The sequence below is a fragment of the Xenopus laevis genome, chromosome 9_10S (assembly GCF_017654675.1).
Source record: "Xenopus laevis strain J_2021 chromosome 9_10S, Xenopus_laevis_v10.1, whole genome shotgun sequence".
In the NCBI taxonomy this organism is placed as follows: domain Eukaryota; kingdom Metazoa; phylum Chordata; class Amphibia; order Anura; family Pipidae; genus Xenopus; species Xenopus laevis.
The window spans coordinates 111,197,702-111,216,054 of NC_054388.1; the positions used below are offsets into that span (position 1 = coordinate 111,197,702).

General features: G+C 39.5%; 1 protein-coding gene across 1 annotated transcript in view; it reads right to left on the reverse strand.

Moving 5' to 3' along the window:
* Nucleotides 1-15,970: 15,970 nt before the first annotated feature.
* Nucleotides 15,971-18,353, reverse strand: part of LOC121399028 (DELTA-thalatoxin-Avl1b-like) — a 3,906-nt gene continuing 1,523 nt past the window's right edge. Inside the window, exon 2 of the mRNA XM_041578798.1 lies at nt 15,971-16,917. Coding sequence (XP_041434732.1) covers nt 16,503-16,917 — 415 coding nt within the window. The 3' untranslated portion in view covers nt 15,971-16,502. The remainder of the gene's footprint in view (nt 16,918-18,353) is intronic.

Consider the following 18,353-nt stretch of genomic DNA (forward strand, 5'->3'; position numbering starts at 1 on the left):
GGAGTATAGCGGTGATCCATAGTCCTTGCTCCCCTGGTCGAATACATAACATGTTGATAAAAGTTCGCCATTGCTTGTCTGAGGTTTGCTTTATTAAAGTCCCCTGCTACGATGAGTGCTGCATCATAACCCATTGTGGAGTTCAGACAACACTATATCTGTGTCCGCGCTGGGTGGAATGTAGACAGCCGGGGCAATGACCGAGGTGAACTCGCGAGGCATGTACTATGGACGACACTTGATGATTAAATACTCCAGATGAGGCAAACAATTGCCAGAGAGAGTAGCAGCACTCCTGGCATTGCACCACTTGTTGACCATGAAACAGACTCCTCCACCTTTAGCTTTTTTAGCCTCTGCTGTTCTGTCCATGTGAAACACAGCCAAGCTAAGGTTCTGGACGAGCAAAGGAGCACGATCGCTAACTAGGATTTGGACGGAAAGCACAGTTCTAGGAATAGACAGTGTAGTGAAACAGGTCGGGTCAGTATAGGCAGAGTTTAAGCAGGTTCGGACAGGCCAGGTCGGTGCAGGCAGAGTTCAAGCGAAGTCAGACAGGCAAGGGTCAAAACCAGAAGATCTTCAGAATAGTCAGGCAGGCTCAGTTCAGGATCACAGAGTTCAGAATAGTCGGACAGACAAGGGTCAGGATCACAGAATTTAGAATAGTCAGGCAGGCAGGAGTCAAAACAGGAGTCAGAATAATACAGGAACGCACCCAGGAAACTACAAGTATAACCAAACAACGGGCAATCAAAAACATTACAAAGTCCCTTTAAATACCTTTAAATTCCGCCCCAATGCGTGATAACGTCATGACGCCGGCAACATTGGAGCACATAACCCGGAAGTGCGTACTGCACGCGCCCTAAGGCAGAAGAGCACCAGCAGCCAAAGAGGAAGAATCGCATGGCGGGCGTCCCCGCCGGCCCACTGGACCACCAGGGTAATAGCCCCTTACAGGAATGTGAACGGCTCCCACTTCCATCTAATTGTAACAAGCAAACTACTTCAGGTAACTGTCGAACCAAAGAATCTAAAATACTTTAATAATAATTTTATAATAATGTTCCAATTAAAACTTGCTAACCAGACCAAAACAGACTCACAGCATATTCGGCTCACAGCTGTGCAGGACCGTGTCCTTAAAATAACACATACTTAAAAACGTTTGCGTAATGTGGATCAGTGGTGGATATAGTTAATCGTTTTTAGGATTGTAATATGTTTTTAGGATGTATTTCAACATAGCCAGGTATAGGTTTTAACAAAACTGAAGTAGCAATAGTTACCCTCCCTTCCACCCTTTCCTCCGTTCGCCCACTACCTATCTATGTTGGGAAGAGTGGGAGCTATCCACACCACCTTCCACTTACGCCACCGTACGTGTTTTGCTGTTTTCACAGCTTCTTCAGGGGCATAAGTGCTGGCCGCGCTGCAAGCTAAGGCTTAAATAGGCAGTTGCTGGCGTCTTCATCGCAGCGAGGTCCTGGGTATTGGTCTGACGCCACTGTAGGTTACCACAAACAGTGCTTCTTAGTACTAGTGGAAATGTGGACCTGCTGCTTCTCTCTGTGGCCTCCTGATTCAAATTTGCCAGTACTTTGCCATTATTTTCCCCAGAAACTCTTATTTTTAATGTGTTGAATGGAGTGCTTCCTCCCTTATGCATATATAAATATTTTCTTCATTATTGTGTATAATTACATAAATTATACGCCCATTAATTCATAGTGCCTTCGTGAAATGAGTTGCAATTGGAACATACAATTGACGGATTTAAAAGGAATAAATATGAATTCATGGAACATTGAGTCTAAGTATAAATAGTTAGTTATTGATTGTACTCCTGTAAAGTTAATGAATTGTGACATCATAAAAAAGGTGGGAATCCTTCATTAAATCCAATTGGGGCTTTACTTTTTAACCAGTAAATCCACTGAGCTTCACATTGAAGGAGCTTTCTATCAATGTCCCCTATTCTGGTTGTTGGTTTTATATGTTCCACACCAATGAATTTCATCACTGCTGTATTTCTGTTATGAAACTGGTTGATGTGGTTTGGTTACTAAAGTATTACTTTTGTGCAGCACATCCCCAACATGTTTCAGAACTCTCTTCCCTTTTAGTTTTACCGAAATCGTTTTTATGAAAGTCACATTTCATTATATAAATAACCCCTGCTGTTTTGCAGTGTTTATGTTTTATTACATATTCCTTGATGTCTGATCTGCCTTCTATTGTAACTGTTTTATTTATCCAGAGGCATTTTTTTTACAGGCTCCACATTTATAGCAACCTTTTGTCCTATTGGGAAGCCAAGTCGATTTTGTTGTATTGCTATAGTAGCTCCATGTTAATCTATCTTTAAGATTTCTACTGCGCCTAAAGGTGACCGTTGACCTTTCACCTATCACTGTTTTGAGGTCCTCATCCTGTTCCAAAATATGCCAGTATCTATTAAGAATTTGTTTAATTTCCTCATGTTCTGCACTGAAATCACCTATTACTCTAATGGCATTCAGTTTACTTACAAATTCATAGAATATTTCTTGGGTACTACCCAAGAAAAATTCTATGAATTTGTAAGCAAACTGATTGTCAATGAAATGAATCTAAAGGTAACATCAGAAATTGACAGGAATAAAGTAAACTTTCTATACATTTGTATCTATCGCGGTCAGGACGCTAATATACAAACATCAGTATGTAGGAAAAAGACAGCAACTAATAACCTCTTACATGCGAGGAGTGAACACCCTCTGAACACCATTAATTAATATTTGAGAGTAAGAAGGTTATGTAGTACCCTAGAAGACTTCAAGGTTGAAGCTTTGATAGATAGGGTCAGCTAGTAGTCTTGGGTAACTATGTAGGGACTGCAGTGGGTAGGACTCAGTGTTGCATGGGAAATCCCTTGGAGATAGACTGAGAGATCCTGGTATGGTGAGGGCTGGTGTGAATAATATCCAGGAGAAACTGCCATGTTATGATAAGCCTTTGATCTACTATGTATATCCAGTGTACTAACTGTGTCCTAACAACGTACTCAACGTACTCAAAGCACAATTTCCAAAGTGCTACAAAATAGAGACTGACAAACGGTTAACTCTAGATAATGTTTTTATGCCATATTCACAGGATTCCTTTATGCGAAAAGGCCATAAACTGATATTTTTTCCTTTTGAGAAGTGAAATGAAGCTAATGAGACCAAAATTCTCCTTTTTTGCTGGTAACTGACCTTTGCGGGATGTGGGTAACTGCAAATACTTCAAAGAAGGGACAATCCCTTTCAGTTGCAGTTTACATTGAAATTTACAATAAATATATAGTAATAGTCATTGTTAAGTCCTTGGTGTCCCATTCAATCAAGGGGAGGAAGAGAATATTTTTGTGTTATTATCCATTATCTTTATAGTGCTGACATCTTTAAGCAGCAATGCACAGGCAGATTATCTACCATATATGGGACCCTCCAATGGGCTCACCCGACCGATATCTGTCCGCAAGATGGCAATCGTATAGGTTGATTTTTTGGTTGGATTGAGGACCGCATTGACTAGTTGATGTGGTCTTTGTTCCAATGCCTTGTTTTCCCATTGTAATCTGACCATTTGGTCCTAGGGCCAATGATTGGATTAGCTCCATATCACCTACCTTGGGTGGACACATCGGGGAAAATATCCAGTTTGGTGACCTTGCACAGAGGCCTATTTACTAAAGTCTGAATTTTTCTCATTATTTCAATAAAAAAAAAGCCCGACCAAACTCTCATCCATGATTTGACCTTTTTTATCATTTAAAAAAACTCAATAAAATCGTTTCTAAAAAACTCTTTTTATGCACGAAATGGTACATTTTTTCGATATCACTTTTTCTTGATATAACTCAAAACCCACAATTTTTTTGGATTCTTAGACGAAACTCAGCACAGACCATGATATCTTCAGATTTGAAATGGGACCTTAGCCATTGACTTCTACAGGACCTTGACAGGTTAGAGATGGAGTATTTTTGGATTTGGCCTTTTAGCAGCCTTGGGGTATGATAAATCTTGAAAACTTCTAGGTTTTTTTTTCTTCTTAAAATTTGAACTTTCTAGTTAAAAAAAACTACATTTTTTTGGACTCTAATAAATAACCCCCATAATGTATGGCCAGCTTAATTCATAGAAGGTTTCATTATCAGTCCCAATAGATCCCAATCTATTTTCCCAACCACAACACAAGAATCCATTTCGGGACTGTGGAATGTGGCTGGTGCAGTTCAGAAGACAGATAAGGGCCTCTACATGGGCCCTGTGGAATATAAAGCACTTTTCATAGTGTGCAGTTCATTAGATACAAGACTCTAAGAAATCCTTAAAGGCAGGTGTTAATTCCAGGACTCACTTGCAGCTATAGACCCCATACTTCTGCACACAATTCAACAAAGCAGACTTAACCCATAAGAAGCATGTTTTTACACTATTTAGCAGATAGAGTAGTCTATGGTACACAGTACCCTACTTATTCCTACCCACCTTGGATTAGGCCAGTCTCAATGCCTGGTAGAGTGTGTCTCTCTCAGGGGGGCCCTGCAAACACAAGGCAACCCTAGTTGGCCCGAGGCATTTGGGCAGACTTATCCTAGGATACACCCTACATCACTTTAGTGTATATTACATGTAGGTCACCTTATTTTCTTTTCCAGTTATTTTCATTGAAATGCTTCCTATCTGCTGAAAATGCTGCCTATCTCTGCTGCCTTAAGGAGGGTTGGAGTTAATTTGTCTGAGTCAAAATGAAACTAAAAGCTCCAGCTTACGGGAAATGTATTTCGTCTAAATAAAAAACACTTGAAATCATCCATCTGTTCTGTCACGTATTCTAAGCCTTTCTCTTTGTGCCAGACTCTGGGCGAGGCTGCAGTTTCCTACCAGGTATTAACATTTCATGTCCATGTTATCAAAACAAATGTAAATCAACAGGAAACCCCAATGTTTAAGAGCCCACCCTGGGCATGTGTTTAACAACATGCAATGAGCCTGAACTTGCAAAATGTATTCTGCTTAAAAGATTTTTTATTTTTTTTGAAGAGTCGTGTTCACTTCAGTTGCATTGTACAAGGAAGGTCACGTGCACACTCAGTGTGTAAAAGAAACGGATCCGCACACACACCGATTAGTGCAGTTGGGGATTATCCCCTTTTATTCAGCCACCAAACATCAACGTTTCGGGGGGGGAACACCCACCCTTCATCAGGATACAATTATTTGTGCAGTCACCCATTTAAACCCAACTTCCCACGCCTTCTTTTCCCATCATGCAATTTGTCATAAAAATTAACCCTTATGTGGGATACAGGAAATTCGACCTATATGTAACATACAATAAAGCAATCAATTTGGTACGGCAGTCCACAAAATGATCTTTTTCTTTCTCAAAGTGCCCATGTGCAATAATTATTATAAAATATGGTATCCAAACATTATTTTAAACAACTTTTTCTAAAAAACCACATACATTAAACACCATATTGCAAAAATCCATGTGTTATATTATAATAACCTTACTGCCCTTGGGATTTTCTAATAACCCTTAATATTATATGTGATCATTCAGCAGTTCTTATCTGTAAGAAATGAATAAAAACATGCAAGAAGGTTAAAAACAGTTATTCTCTCATAAGAAACACGTATAACTATAATTCTCATTAAGGCCCTTTGGTGTGAGTGTTTTTAGCTGCCAAATCCAAAAGGCCTCCCGTCTCAACAATGACCTCTTATCTATTTCACCTTTCTCCCTGTGTATAACCTCTAATATTTGCCATCTGAGTTGAGAAATGTTATGTTTTGCTTCGAAAAAATGAGGCAGATAAAGGGGGAGGAATAGTTATTGTTAATACAGATGATTATCTCACAGAGGTCAAACGGCAGTTGTCCAATACCAACCATTATTGTAAATTGGAGTCTGACCCCACTGACAGACTGATATCAAGGTTTTTTTGAATGAAGCTTGTCTCTCAGGGAGTATCACACCGGAGATAGAAGGTCTGTTGGTGAAAGAAAATCCAAGGGTACCAATTTTCTATCTATTGCCTAAAGTTCACAAAACATTGGTTAATCCCCCAGGAAGGCCTATTGTCTCCGGTGTGGACTCACTGTTGCAACCCCTAGCAATTTATGTTGATACATACCTGCAAGAGATCCTGCCCAAGTTGGATACTTGTCTCAAAGACACTACCCATTTTTTGAATATTTTGAATGAGGTCAATATAGATGCCCGTGCACCCATTTTGTGCACAATTGACGTCAAGGACCTGTATACATCTATCAGGCATGATGAAGGGATTGAGTGCTGTAGAGAATATTTGTCTAAAGAAAAATTGCCCATGCATGAAGTCAACTTTTTATGTGATTGTATGGAACTTATCCTCAAACGGAATTATTTCCGTTTTGATTCTGATTTTTATCTACAGATACAGGGAGTAAGTATGGGGGCAAACATGGCGCCCGCGTACGCGAATATGTACATGCACCAATTTGAACATACACATGTATTAAAACATCCAGTGTACAAGCAACATATCGCCATGTGGCAACACTACGTGGACGATATGTTTCTGGTATGGACAGGGAGTGAGGAAACATTATCTGACATCTTCATCTATTTAAATGGAATACATGACACCATAAAATTCACTATGACTAAGGGCCCCCTAACAGTTAACCATCTAGATGTACAGGTGACATTTTCGGAAGGAAGGTTTATTACAGACCTGTATAAGAAATTGACAGATAGAAATAACCTATTGAGGAAAGATAGTTTTCATCCAGTAGGGGTCACCAGAGGGTTGCCTAAAAGTCAATTTATACGTGCTAGAACAGTGATCCCCAACCAGTAGCTCGTGAGTAACATGTTGCTCTCCAACCCCTTGGATGTTGCTCTCAGTGGCCTCAAAGCAGGATCTTATTTTTGAATTCCAGGCTTGGAGGCAAGTTTGGTTGTATAAAAACCAGGTGCACTGCCAAACAGAGACTCAATGTAGGTTGACAATCCAAATAGGGGCTATCAAATGGCCAATCACAGCCCTTACTTGGCAGCCCAATAACATTTTTCATGCTTGTGTTGCTCCCCAACTCCCTTTACTTCTGAATGTTGCTCACGGGTTCAAAAGGTTGGGGATCTCTGTGCTAGAAGAATCACCTCTTCTAATAAATTGTATCACAGCCAAGCGAAAGGGCTTGTGCAACAATTCCAAGAGAGGGGTTATGGGGGAAAGGACCTACAGGCTATAAAGGATGAAGTCAAGGGCATTGACAGGAAAGAACTTCTGGAAACTAAGAAAAAAGAGAGGAATAACAAAAAACAAAATACGATTTGTGTAACTACTTTTGGCCCACACTCTGCTTTTATTAGAAAAACTATATTACAACATTGGCCGATCTTACAGAGGGATAAAACCTTTGGTAAACTCTTTGATGATAAACCCCTTTTTAGCTATAAAAAAGGAAAGAGTATAGCTAATGGACTCACTAAAACTGATTTTAGAAAAATTATAAAGAAACCAATATCTAACAGGAAAGGCACTTATCCATGCTTTCAGTGCGGGCATTGTAATGGAGTCATTAAAGGGGAAATTTGCCAACACCCCACTATGGGTCACGATATTAAATTAAAACAATACGCTACGTGTGACACTGAAGGGGTGATTTATCTGTTAAAGTGTCCGTGCGGCCTATGTTATGTGGGGCAGACTTCCAGAGCGTTTAAAACTCGGATGAATGAACATAAGAGTAGAATAAGGAATTATAAACCTGAAGAGAAGGGAGAAGGGGCTATTATAGGCCAAAAAAAAGAGAAAGAGAAATTTAAAAAGGAAACCCTCCTGGCGAAACATTTTTTCGAAGCAAAACATAACATTTCTCAACTCAGATGGCAAATATTAGAGGTTATACACAGGGAGAAAGGTGAAATAGATAAGAGGTCATTGTTGAGACGGGAGGCCTTTTGGATTTGGCAGCTAAAAACACTCACACCAAAGGGCCTTAATGAGAATTATAGTTATACGTGTTTCTTATGAGAGAATAACTGTTTTTAACCTTCTTGCCTGTTTTTATTCATTTCTTACAGATAAGAACTGCTGAATGATCACATATAATATTAAGGGTTATTAGAAAATCCCAAGGGCAGTAAGGTATTATAATATAACACATGGATTTTTGCAATATGGTGTTTAATGTATGTGGTTTTTTAGAAAAAGTTGTTTAAAATAATGTTTGGATACCATATTTTATAATAATTATTGCACATGGGCACTTTGAGAAAGAAAAAGATCATTTTGTGGACTGCCGTACCAAATTGATTGCTTTATTGTATGTAACATATAGGTCGAATTTCCTGTATCCCACATAAGGGTTAATTTTTATGACAAATTGCATGATGGGAAAAGAAGGCGTGGGAAGTTGGGTTTAAATGGGTGACTGCACAAATAATTGTATCCTGATGAAGGGTGGGTGTTCCCCCCCGAAACGTTGATGTTTGGTGGCTGAATAAAAGGGGATAATCCCCAACTGCACTAATCGGTGTGTGTGCGGATCCGTTTCTTTTACACATTGGTTGCTAAGGGACCCGGCCGGGTCAACGGAAGGAACGCACCACCAGCTTGCAGGATTGGTGAACTACAGGTGTGCGGTAGGATAATTACATTGTAATCAAGACGTGCACACTCAGGCCCTTCAGTACTGTTTCCGCTTGGTGCTTAGAAGCCTTAGGGAGATGGCACCCCCAAAATGACGAGTAATCAAGTAACGCAGGCTAGCACACACAGCGAGTTAAACCGGGGTCATACCCCTGGTGCGTTTATTGCGTCACACCTGACGAAGGGGGAATGCCCCCGAAACGTTGTGACACAATAAACGCACCAGGGGTATGACCCTGGTTTAACTCGCTGTGTGTGCTAGCCTGCTTTACTTGACACTTCAGTTGCATGACAGAGGATATAAGATGGTGAACCTCAAGTATGCCTTCAAGAAGAATGTGCCCAGAGAACGGTTATTTAAGATCATACAAGGTAAACAGATACAGGTATGGTATCTGTAATCTGGAAACCCATTATACAAATGGTCGTCTCCCATAGACTCCATTATAATGAAATAATCCAACATTTAAAAAAATATTTCCTTTTTCTCTGTAATAATAAAACAGTAGCTTGTACTTGATCAAAACTAAGATATACTTAATCCTTATTGAAAGCAAAACCAGCTTTTAGGGTTTATTTAATATTGACATGATTTTCTAGGAGATGTAAGGTATGAAGATCCAAATTATGGAAAGATCCATTATGTGGAAAATCCCTGGTCCAGAGCATTCTGGATATTAGGTTCCATACCTGTATTGTAGAGGCAGCTGGTGGTAGGGATCGTGAATCTAAAGAAAGAAGTAAGGAAAGAAATGTTTCAGCAGGGATGTAGGCTCAAGGGAGTACTCCCAGGCTCTCCTGTGTATTGATGAGTTACTGTCTATATACAGGTTTTCCTGGAATATTTTTGTTTAAAAAAGATACAGCATAAGACTGGCCTTCTCCTGAGGACACATTCACTAGGAGACCACTGAGTGACATCTGTGCCCTTGTTAATTAACCTCAGAGATGTACCCAAATCCCCTGGCAAGGACTAAGCTGTGAGGGGGGCTCCATGAAACATGTTGGTGGGTGGAAACATTTCTCCCATTGGCTTCCACAGTTCACAAGAACATTGATACACCCTTCTTTTCTTGAACCTTCTCTTGACCCTCAATACTTCTAGCCTAACCCCCCATGTCTTGCTCCTCTACTTTCACTTCCACCACCTGCCAACCCCATTAACCTGCTCAAGACCTTCTTCACCTAACACAGTCAGAGCTCTTTTCTCTTCATCCCATGACAAAACAATACTTGTCGAGCAAACTGAGTGGAAATTTCGGTACAGCCTATTCATTATAGTGAAGCACAATCTATGGACTTAATCTATGGACTCAATCTATGGACTCAGCATGTCTGGGAAGGAAGTGTTTGTATTTGTTTGTACTTGTTTTGTTCTGGTACACTTTGACCTATCCCTGTGTCTTCATTGACTTTTCATAATTCCCTACTAACCTACTTGGCAGTATACTGTAGAAGTTGGGCTAAAAATATGGGTGTTTTATTGATTCAGAGCAGATCAGTTTGTTCCTTTGTAAGGTTGTATCTAGAAAATATTGTGTTATTGTGTGTGCATATGTTGGTTTTTCTCTATCCCAGAGATAGAAGGATGTTATTATCTGTTCCACATTCTCTCTCATAACATTAACCAAACCTGATCAACTATGGCTGGATTAGGCCCTTTCCTTTCCGCCAAGGTCCCCCTGTATAACTTTTATCTGCTGGAGGACCTTTGTTAGTTTATCTGAGCATTCTCATATTCCTGGACTATACCATGTGGGTGGCACCAAACCTAAATACAAATTTGACAGTGTATTTGGGCATTAAAGGTGTAGAACACAGACTGAGGATGAATCCTGAATAAGTGGAAACATTACATTTGGGGATTTAGGAGTCCTTTAAATCCAGCAAACCTGCAGCAGGCTTTGCAGCTTTTATAAAATGATTCTCTTGCAAATAAATGCAAAGCAAGAAGCTCTTGTCTTGACTTCAAGGAAATGGAAACTATCACCACATTTGCCACTAACAGCAGATGCACAGGAAAAACATGTAAATCAAGAACTGCAAGAAACAAATTCCCTACTTGTATAGTAAAGCAATAAATCCAGCAGCACTCCGATATGTGATTAAATTATTTATTCATGCCATTAGCAGAGCAATGTTTCTGGCTATTCCAGCCCTTTCTCTACTTCTGTCACCTGCCTGACCAACTCATGAGTGCTAATAACAGAGGGGTCATGGCATAAAATTTATTTTTACTCTACCATTGTAATATGTAACAATTATCTTATTGGTCAGCGGCAGTAAAGCTTATTTTAAGAAAAATCTGATGGGTTGTTGTGGACTTCTGCCTTAGAGTATTGTTTCTTTTCCCCTGCAGTGTGGAGGAACTAGGTCTGACTTTGCTCTTCAATTAAATGGTTAACTCTTCTTTATAAAACCAAATTATCAATTTCTTTATTTATTCAGAACTCCATTAACAGACAAGAGAAGTAAATGAGTAATAGAAGGTGGCTCTGCTGCTGTATCACTTGACAACTTGAACAGCCATAGGAGTTTATTTACTGTGGTGCTGCAAAGTGTCAGTGCAAATCACCATGGTTTCTACCCTCAATGGAGTGTGCTCATGTACATGGTGTGTGGTGCCACTAAATATTTCAAGACAGAGCATTTAATAACAGGCAGAATGTGTAACGCCCCCAGTACTTCAGAGTGTGTGCCCCCCAATATTTCATGAAAGGAAAAATTCATGGCCCCCAACATTTTGGCACAGATACAGTATGTGGCCCCAGCATTTTGGCACAGACACAGTATGTGGCCCCACCATTTCATAACAGGTCATTTTTTAAATTAGTGTCCTGTTAAATAGAAAACATTCATAGTTCTATGTCATATTTTTAATAAGGAACGTCTTCCTCTTAAGTTGTTGCTCTTCAAAATTTACTGAGCGCCTATAAATATAATCAACCCAGTCTAAGACGTCCTTGAGAAAGGTCAGGAACGGCATTTGATTCCCTCGTGTCGCCATCTGATTGGTCAGAATGTCGTTTTCCAGACGGTAGATCTGCTCCATCCCCATCTGCTGGAATGTCTCTGTCTGGTCTTTGCCAGAGTTCTTCTTGGTTAGAATGATGAAGGGCAGTATCTCTAAGAATACAAGAAGGCACAGTCCAGTTCAGGTTTTATTTATGGCAATTGTGGTGTTTATACAAAGGGCCTGTAGGTGTCACTGTGCACCTACAGGCAAAATTCAGTGCTAAGGTAAGGGATTCACTACATAACCGTGCAGCTTTCGCTGTGGTTCATCACAACACACTGCAAATCATGTTACATGTCCTGCAAAAGCTGTACAGTGCCGCAAATGCAAAAAAGTAGGACATTTTGCTAAGATCTGCCGTAGTTCTGCTAAAGATGTTCATGAAGTCACTACTACAAATGTCACAGTATTAAGTGTGGATAAAGCTGGTACAAGTTTATATGTCAGTGTCAGTACTGATTCTGCTGACAAGGGACACTCCATTAATCTGATGCTTGATACAGGTTCAGCTCTTTCTATACAACCAAAGGAGATTTTCTTGAAATACTTTGCAAAAGATCCGCTTGTTGCACCTGCCCTTAAACTGGTCAGTTACTTAAAGGATCCAATTTGAATCAAATACTGCAAAATGTGACTTTTACATTGTGAATAAGGGAACTGCTATGCTTGGAAGGGATCTCTTTGCTGAATTAAACCTACAATTAGTTGATGGTCTCATTGCTACAGAACCAGTGCCTGCCATACAGCCTGTGTCTAAAATTTCACCACAAAGCAACACTTCACTGGGCTGTGCAAAGAGTTGAGACCAGATGTAAAACCAGTATGCCAGAAATGGAGGCGATTGCCCCACTCTATAAGGGAGACTGTCTCACAGGAACTAAAGGGACTGGAGCAAGGTGTGATTGAAAAATCAGAATCCTGCGAATGGGTTTCACCGATTGTTGTAACAATGAAGAAAACTGGAGGTATTCGATTGTGTGTTGATCTCCGCGAACCTAATAAAGCAGTTGTTATGGATAATCATCCCTTGCCACACATAGAGGAAATATTTTCAGAATTCTGAGGGGCAAAATTGTTTTCTACCCTGGATCTTCAGAGTGCTTAGCATCAAGTATTACTGCATGAGGAAAAAAGAGACCTCACTGCATTTATCACCCATGATTGTTTGTTTTGGTTCAAGCGTGTACCTTCAAAGACTGATGTCTTCTATACTCCATAACATACCTGGTGTACAATGCTACTTGTATGATATAACTGTCTATGCTCCAACTATGGATCTTCATGACAAGTACCTAAAAAATGTCCTGAAATGTATTTATTCTGCAGGACTGAAAATGAACCTTTCCAAATGTCACTTCAGACAAACTCAGCTGTCATTGCTGGGTCATATATTTTCACAAGATGGACTACTGCCTGACCCTGACCATGTCAATGCTGTTACACAAGCACCTACTCCATCTGATTTCCAGACCTTACGAGCTTTCTTAGGTCTTACTTCATTGTATTCAAGTTTGTTCCCAAATATGCTTCAGTTGTGGAGCCATTCAGAGCACTACTTTAAGTCTGGTGTGGTCAGAGTCTACTCAACATAGCTTTGAAATGCAGAGAAAAATGTTGCATATGCTTCGAGAACACTTACAGAGACAGAGCGTAAGCATTCAACTGTTGAAAAAGAAGCTCTAGTTCTAGTTTGGGCAACAGAAAAAAAGAAAACCTACCTATGGGGTAGAGAATTTACCTTATGCACTGATCATAGCCCTTTAACTACACTGCTTACAACAAAGGGACTAGGAAGAACTGGAGTACGTATATCTAGATGGTCAGCAAGGCTACTGAATTTCAACTACAAAATGCAATACAAACCAGGTTTGAAAAATGTTACTGCTGATTGTTTGTCACGGTTACCTTTACCTGCAGATTCTGATACACTGGATGAGGACATAGAAGTTGTAGCACTGACTGATTTACTATCATCTACAGTTACAGCTGCTGATTTTAAGCAAGCTTGCCTCACATGTCCAATTCAATTAAAATTACGGGACATCTTACAAAGCAAATGGCCAAATGCTGAGAACAAACTCAGTCCTGATCTTCAACCTTACTATAGGATTAGACTTGAACTGTCCTTAGTTGATGGCTATGTTGTCCGTGGAGCTCACCGCTTACTGGTACCAGAGACCTTGCGAGAAAAGCTCATACAACTTGCACATGAGAGTCATCAAGAAATTGTATGTACTAAACAAAGACTACGAGACCTATACTGGTGGCCAGCAATGGATGCCAATGTGGTAACTGCCATTCATTCTTGTGTTACTTGTCAGAATCATGACAAAACAGCTCTCACACATACACCACCACTTCAGCCAGTACCATTCCCTGATTCAGCATGGGAAAAACTTGCTATTGATATTGTCGGTCCTTTTACAGATGCTCCTATAGACTGTAGATTTGCTACAACCTTGATGGACTATTACAGTAAATGGCCTGAAATTGCATTTGTTTCTCATATAACATCAGCTACAGTAATAACATTTCTGTCTACAGTCTTCAGCAGAGAAGGTAATCCAAAGGAGTTAATATCAGACAATGGACCACAGTTTGTCTCATCTGAGTTTGAAGAGAGAGGAATATTGTACATAGGAAATCTTCAGTGTATTACCCACAAGCAAATGGAGAAATCGAGCGAAGTCTGAAAGAAGCACTACAGACAGCAAATCTTACTGGGAAATCTTGGAAAGTATTTATAATAGAGTTCCTACATATCTACAGAGCAACGTGCCATGCAACAACCCAATCATCTCCAGCTGAATTATTACATGGCAGACAGATGCGCACTAAGTTACATGTTGCAGACATCAAACTGCCACAAAATACTGTGCCTACAAAATCATCTACTGCTGACATTATCAAACGTCAACAAGTTAAATGCAAGACTTATACTGACAGAAAACGTGGTGCAAGATACTTTCTAGACTGCTTAAAAGTGATAGAGTTGAAAGTTACTGTTGTGTAATGGCTGCGTGAGCCTGCTAATAAAGCACTGTTATTCTCTACTCAACTTCGGCTACCAAAACATAATATGGCACTGCTACCATAAGGTAAGCGGAGAAACTTACCTCAGGTCGCAGCTGCCCCCAACTTTCCAAATTATGATGCCCTACACCTGATCTGGCATTTCAAATGGTATGTATTGGGTGCAAGATGGGGGCAGGATCAGAAAGGCCACCTCAGCGCAACAAGCACCCCCTAAACGCCCCTGGATGGGGTTTGTTCATCTTGCAGAAGCTAGAAGCAATTACAGATCTGAACTTTAGGGAAGGTAAATATATTTGGATAGCATTGGGTCGCGCCCACAATAAAGGAGCCCTAAACACAGAATCTGACTGTTTATATTCTCTGTATTCCTGATTCTGACTCCTGATACATTCTTCGGAGGTTAAACAGCCCATTGATAAACACTGATTTGACAGAGAATGAATAGTGAAAAAAGTAGAGAAAATAAAGGCATGGGGATTAGAGGTGTCTTGAATTGTGGTCATCTCCACCCCTCCCTTGTGCAAACCAGTTCAGGCGGATCAATGAGGTCCAATATTAATAAATAGCTAGAATAGTGTGTAAAACTTCACCTTTAATATTATAATTTAAAACCAATAATCAAACACACTGGGCCATGCCCACACAGCAAACCAGAAAAAAACATTAATACAGACTCACTGCTCCATACTCCATAATATTCTAGCTATTTAGTAATATTGGACCTCATTGATCCACCTGAACTGGTTTGCACAAAGGAGGGGGTGGAGATGACCACAAGTCAAGAAACCTCTAATCCCCATGCCTTTATTTTCTCTTCTTTTTATTCTGTAGATATATTCAAACTTCCTGTTCGTTACTGACTGTAGCTCTAATTCAGAGAATGAATAGTGGCAAGAAGGACTCAAGTAAAGGGAAAGGTGAAGAAAGAAGAGTGGGACAAGAACAAGGTTAGAAATGAATTCAAATGATACATTTCTGCCCCAGTGGTGAGGAAATATCAGACCATAGAATAAAACTGGTGCAACTAACCCTATGAACAGTGTAAAAATGCAGATTAGGGGACAATTAGGTGGTGATTAGTTGCCCTTCTCTGCCCTACATGTTGCTGTTTGTGTGGTGAGTGCCACAGAAAATAATAAAACCCAGTTTGAGCTACTAAACAGCCTGTGGGACATAGACCTGAAATGAAGACAAAAGCTACTCAGTATTTGCATCTGCTAACACTTTATTTGAAAGGCAGAGGTATAAGGAGTTGCAACCAAATTTCTGGATAAGATAGTCAAGTGATTTCCAGAATAAAGACATTCGGGTTAAGGTCACAATAAATAATTGGCATAAATATCAGAATAGACAAACAAAGAAGCCGTGCTGGGAACATGAATACTTGTGTGATTTAACTAATTAAATCAGAATTCTACATTCTGTACATAGGAAGAATAGGGGGTTGTGCAGAGGGATTTTGATGCCCTTAGACTGGACCTGACCATATGATGCACTAGAAACCAATAAAACATATTTATAGCCAACTACCAGTCGCTGGGTGACATAAGTCTTACCCACTAAAGCCTATGGGGATATTTGCTAACACAGATATCAAGTTACTCCATTGAAGTTACTACTTGCATCCAAATAGAAATGAGATAATGTACTACAAGATAGAAAATGAAAGCTACAGCCTGATTGGTGGCTATGGGTAACTGGTGTATTTTAGCAGCTGTATCAGTAAATCAGCCCCCGTGATCCATTGGATTAATGGCTTTCAACAGCCTACATTCCAGTCTCTAAAATCTCTACCCTTAAGATAGCCTTTTTGTCATTTGACATTGTGGCTAAAACTTTCACATGGTCACAATGAACTTCCAAGGACTCTCCGTCTCTGGTGACCTCAACAAGTTTGTGATAAAGACCTTGTTTTTCAGTGTTACAAATCTCATTATAAAGAGCATGGTCGGCCTTACGTGTTTTCTCAGTGATCAGTGCACCAAAAAGTATGTTGTGTATGTTATAATCAAAAGGGTTAGAAAACAGGATTGTTACAGTGTGAGTTCCAGAGAAATGAGTCAGGACTCCAACGCTTCCACAGGCCGTTGATGGTGTTTTCACAAATATACAGTGGTCCACGGTGCCAGGAGAGATGGTGGGAGGTGGCGGACAATACACAAAGCCACTATCACAGTATGTGCTGCAATAATGATAAAAAAAATTCTGTAGTTCTCACAGTAATTAGTACAATGCCATGAGCCAACATTCCAACATTAAAATACTCATCAAGTGTAAAGGATCTGCAGATAAAGCCATCTGAATTTCACATTTTGTTGCAGCGTGTCCAGACACATTTGTAGTGCTAAATCCTGTTTCTAGATTACAGATGAGCACCGGGGCCAGCAAAAAAAATAAATCAGCTTATTGATGACTTTTAAAATTCATAATTATTACTTTTAATCTCATAATTATGACTTTGATTTTTAATCTCATAATACTGACTTTAAAAAGTCAGAATTATGAAATTTAAAGGGGACCTGTCACCCAAAATTATTCCAAATCCTATTTTATCACATTAGTCAAGCAAAATAAACTTTAATTACACTGTATAAATTATTTGAATCTTGTTTCCTTCAGTCTGGGAATTCATAATTACAACAAGCAGGCAGGAGCCATTTTGTGGACACTGTTATTAAGACAAGTCTTGTATCATCTCAGAATCTTGTTTGTGCACCAGAATGGGGGACCTGATGTCCATCCCCATGTCCTGGTTACACAATTAAATGGTGAAGAGAACTGGGGGAATGTGAGGAGAGCAGTGACATGTAGGAAGTGCTGAATGGAAAGTGAAAGTAATTGCCTAAGGCATAGAGGAGGGGCAGGCAATATTTGACAGTTGAGATTTTTAAATGAGTTTACAACAGCTATGAATGCTTTAATAATATAAAAAGTTGGATACAATGTTTAATTTCAAAAGGACTTTTATTATACATCTTTTTTATGTCTGGGTGACAGGTCCCCTTAATTATTAATTCTGAATTTTAATCTCATAATTCTGATTTTTAATCTCATCATTCTGAAATTGAAACTCATAATTTTAAAGTCAGAATTATGAGTTTAAAGGTCAGAATTATGAGATTAAAAGTCATAATTATGAGATTGGAGGTCTTATTTATCAAAGTCTGAATTTATCTGAGTATTTTAATGAAAATCCAACCAAACTAGAATCCATTGTTGGATTTTTGTTCGGATTTTTGCTCAAAAAGCCCGAAATAGTAGCTAATTCCAGCGCAGACCACAGAAACTTCCAAGTAGGAAAGGGACCTCTCCCATTGGATTAAATACAACCTCAGTAGGTCTGAGACGCTGGATTTTCGGATTTGGACTTTTTCCATCCCTGGGGTATAATAAATCTTGAAAAAACTTGAATTATTATTATTATTATTATTATTATTAAAAAGTCAAAAATCACCCAAGCCCCGGAGCTCTAGATTGTGCTTTTTTCGGTATATTACTTCTGATGGGCTAAGGCTATTGCACTCTAGCACCACCTAGAGGCAGGATATAGCACAAAAAAAATTTGAAATCCCGATGGCTTCTTCTGTATTAGGTCTGCATTTCCTTATACTCTGAGTG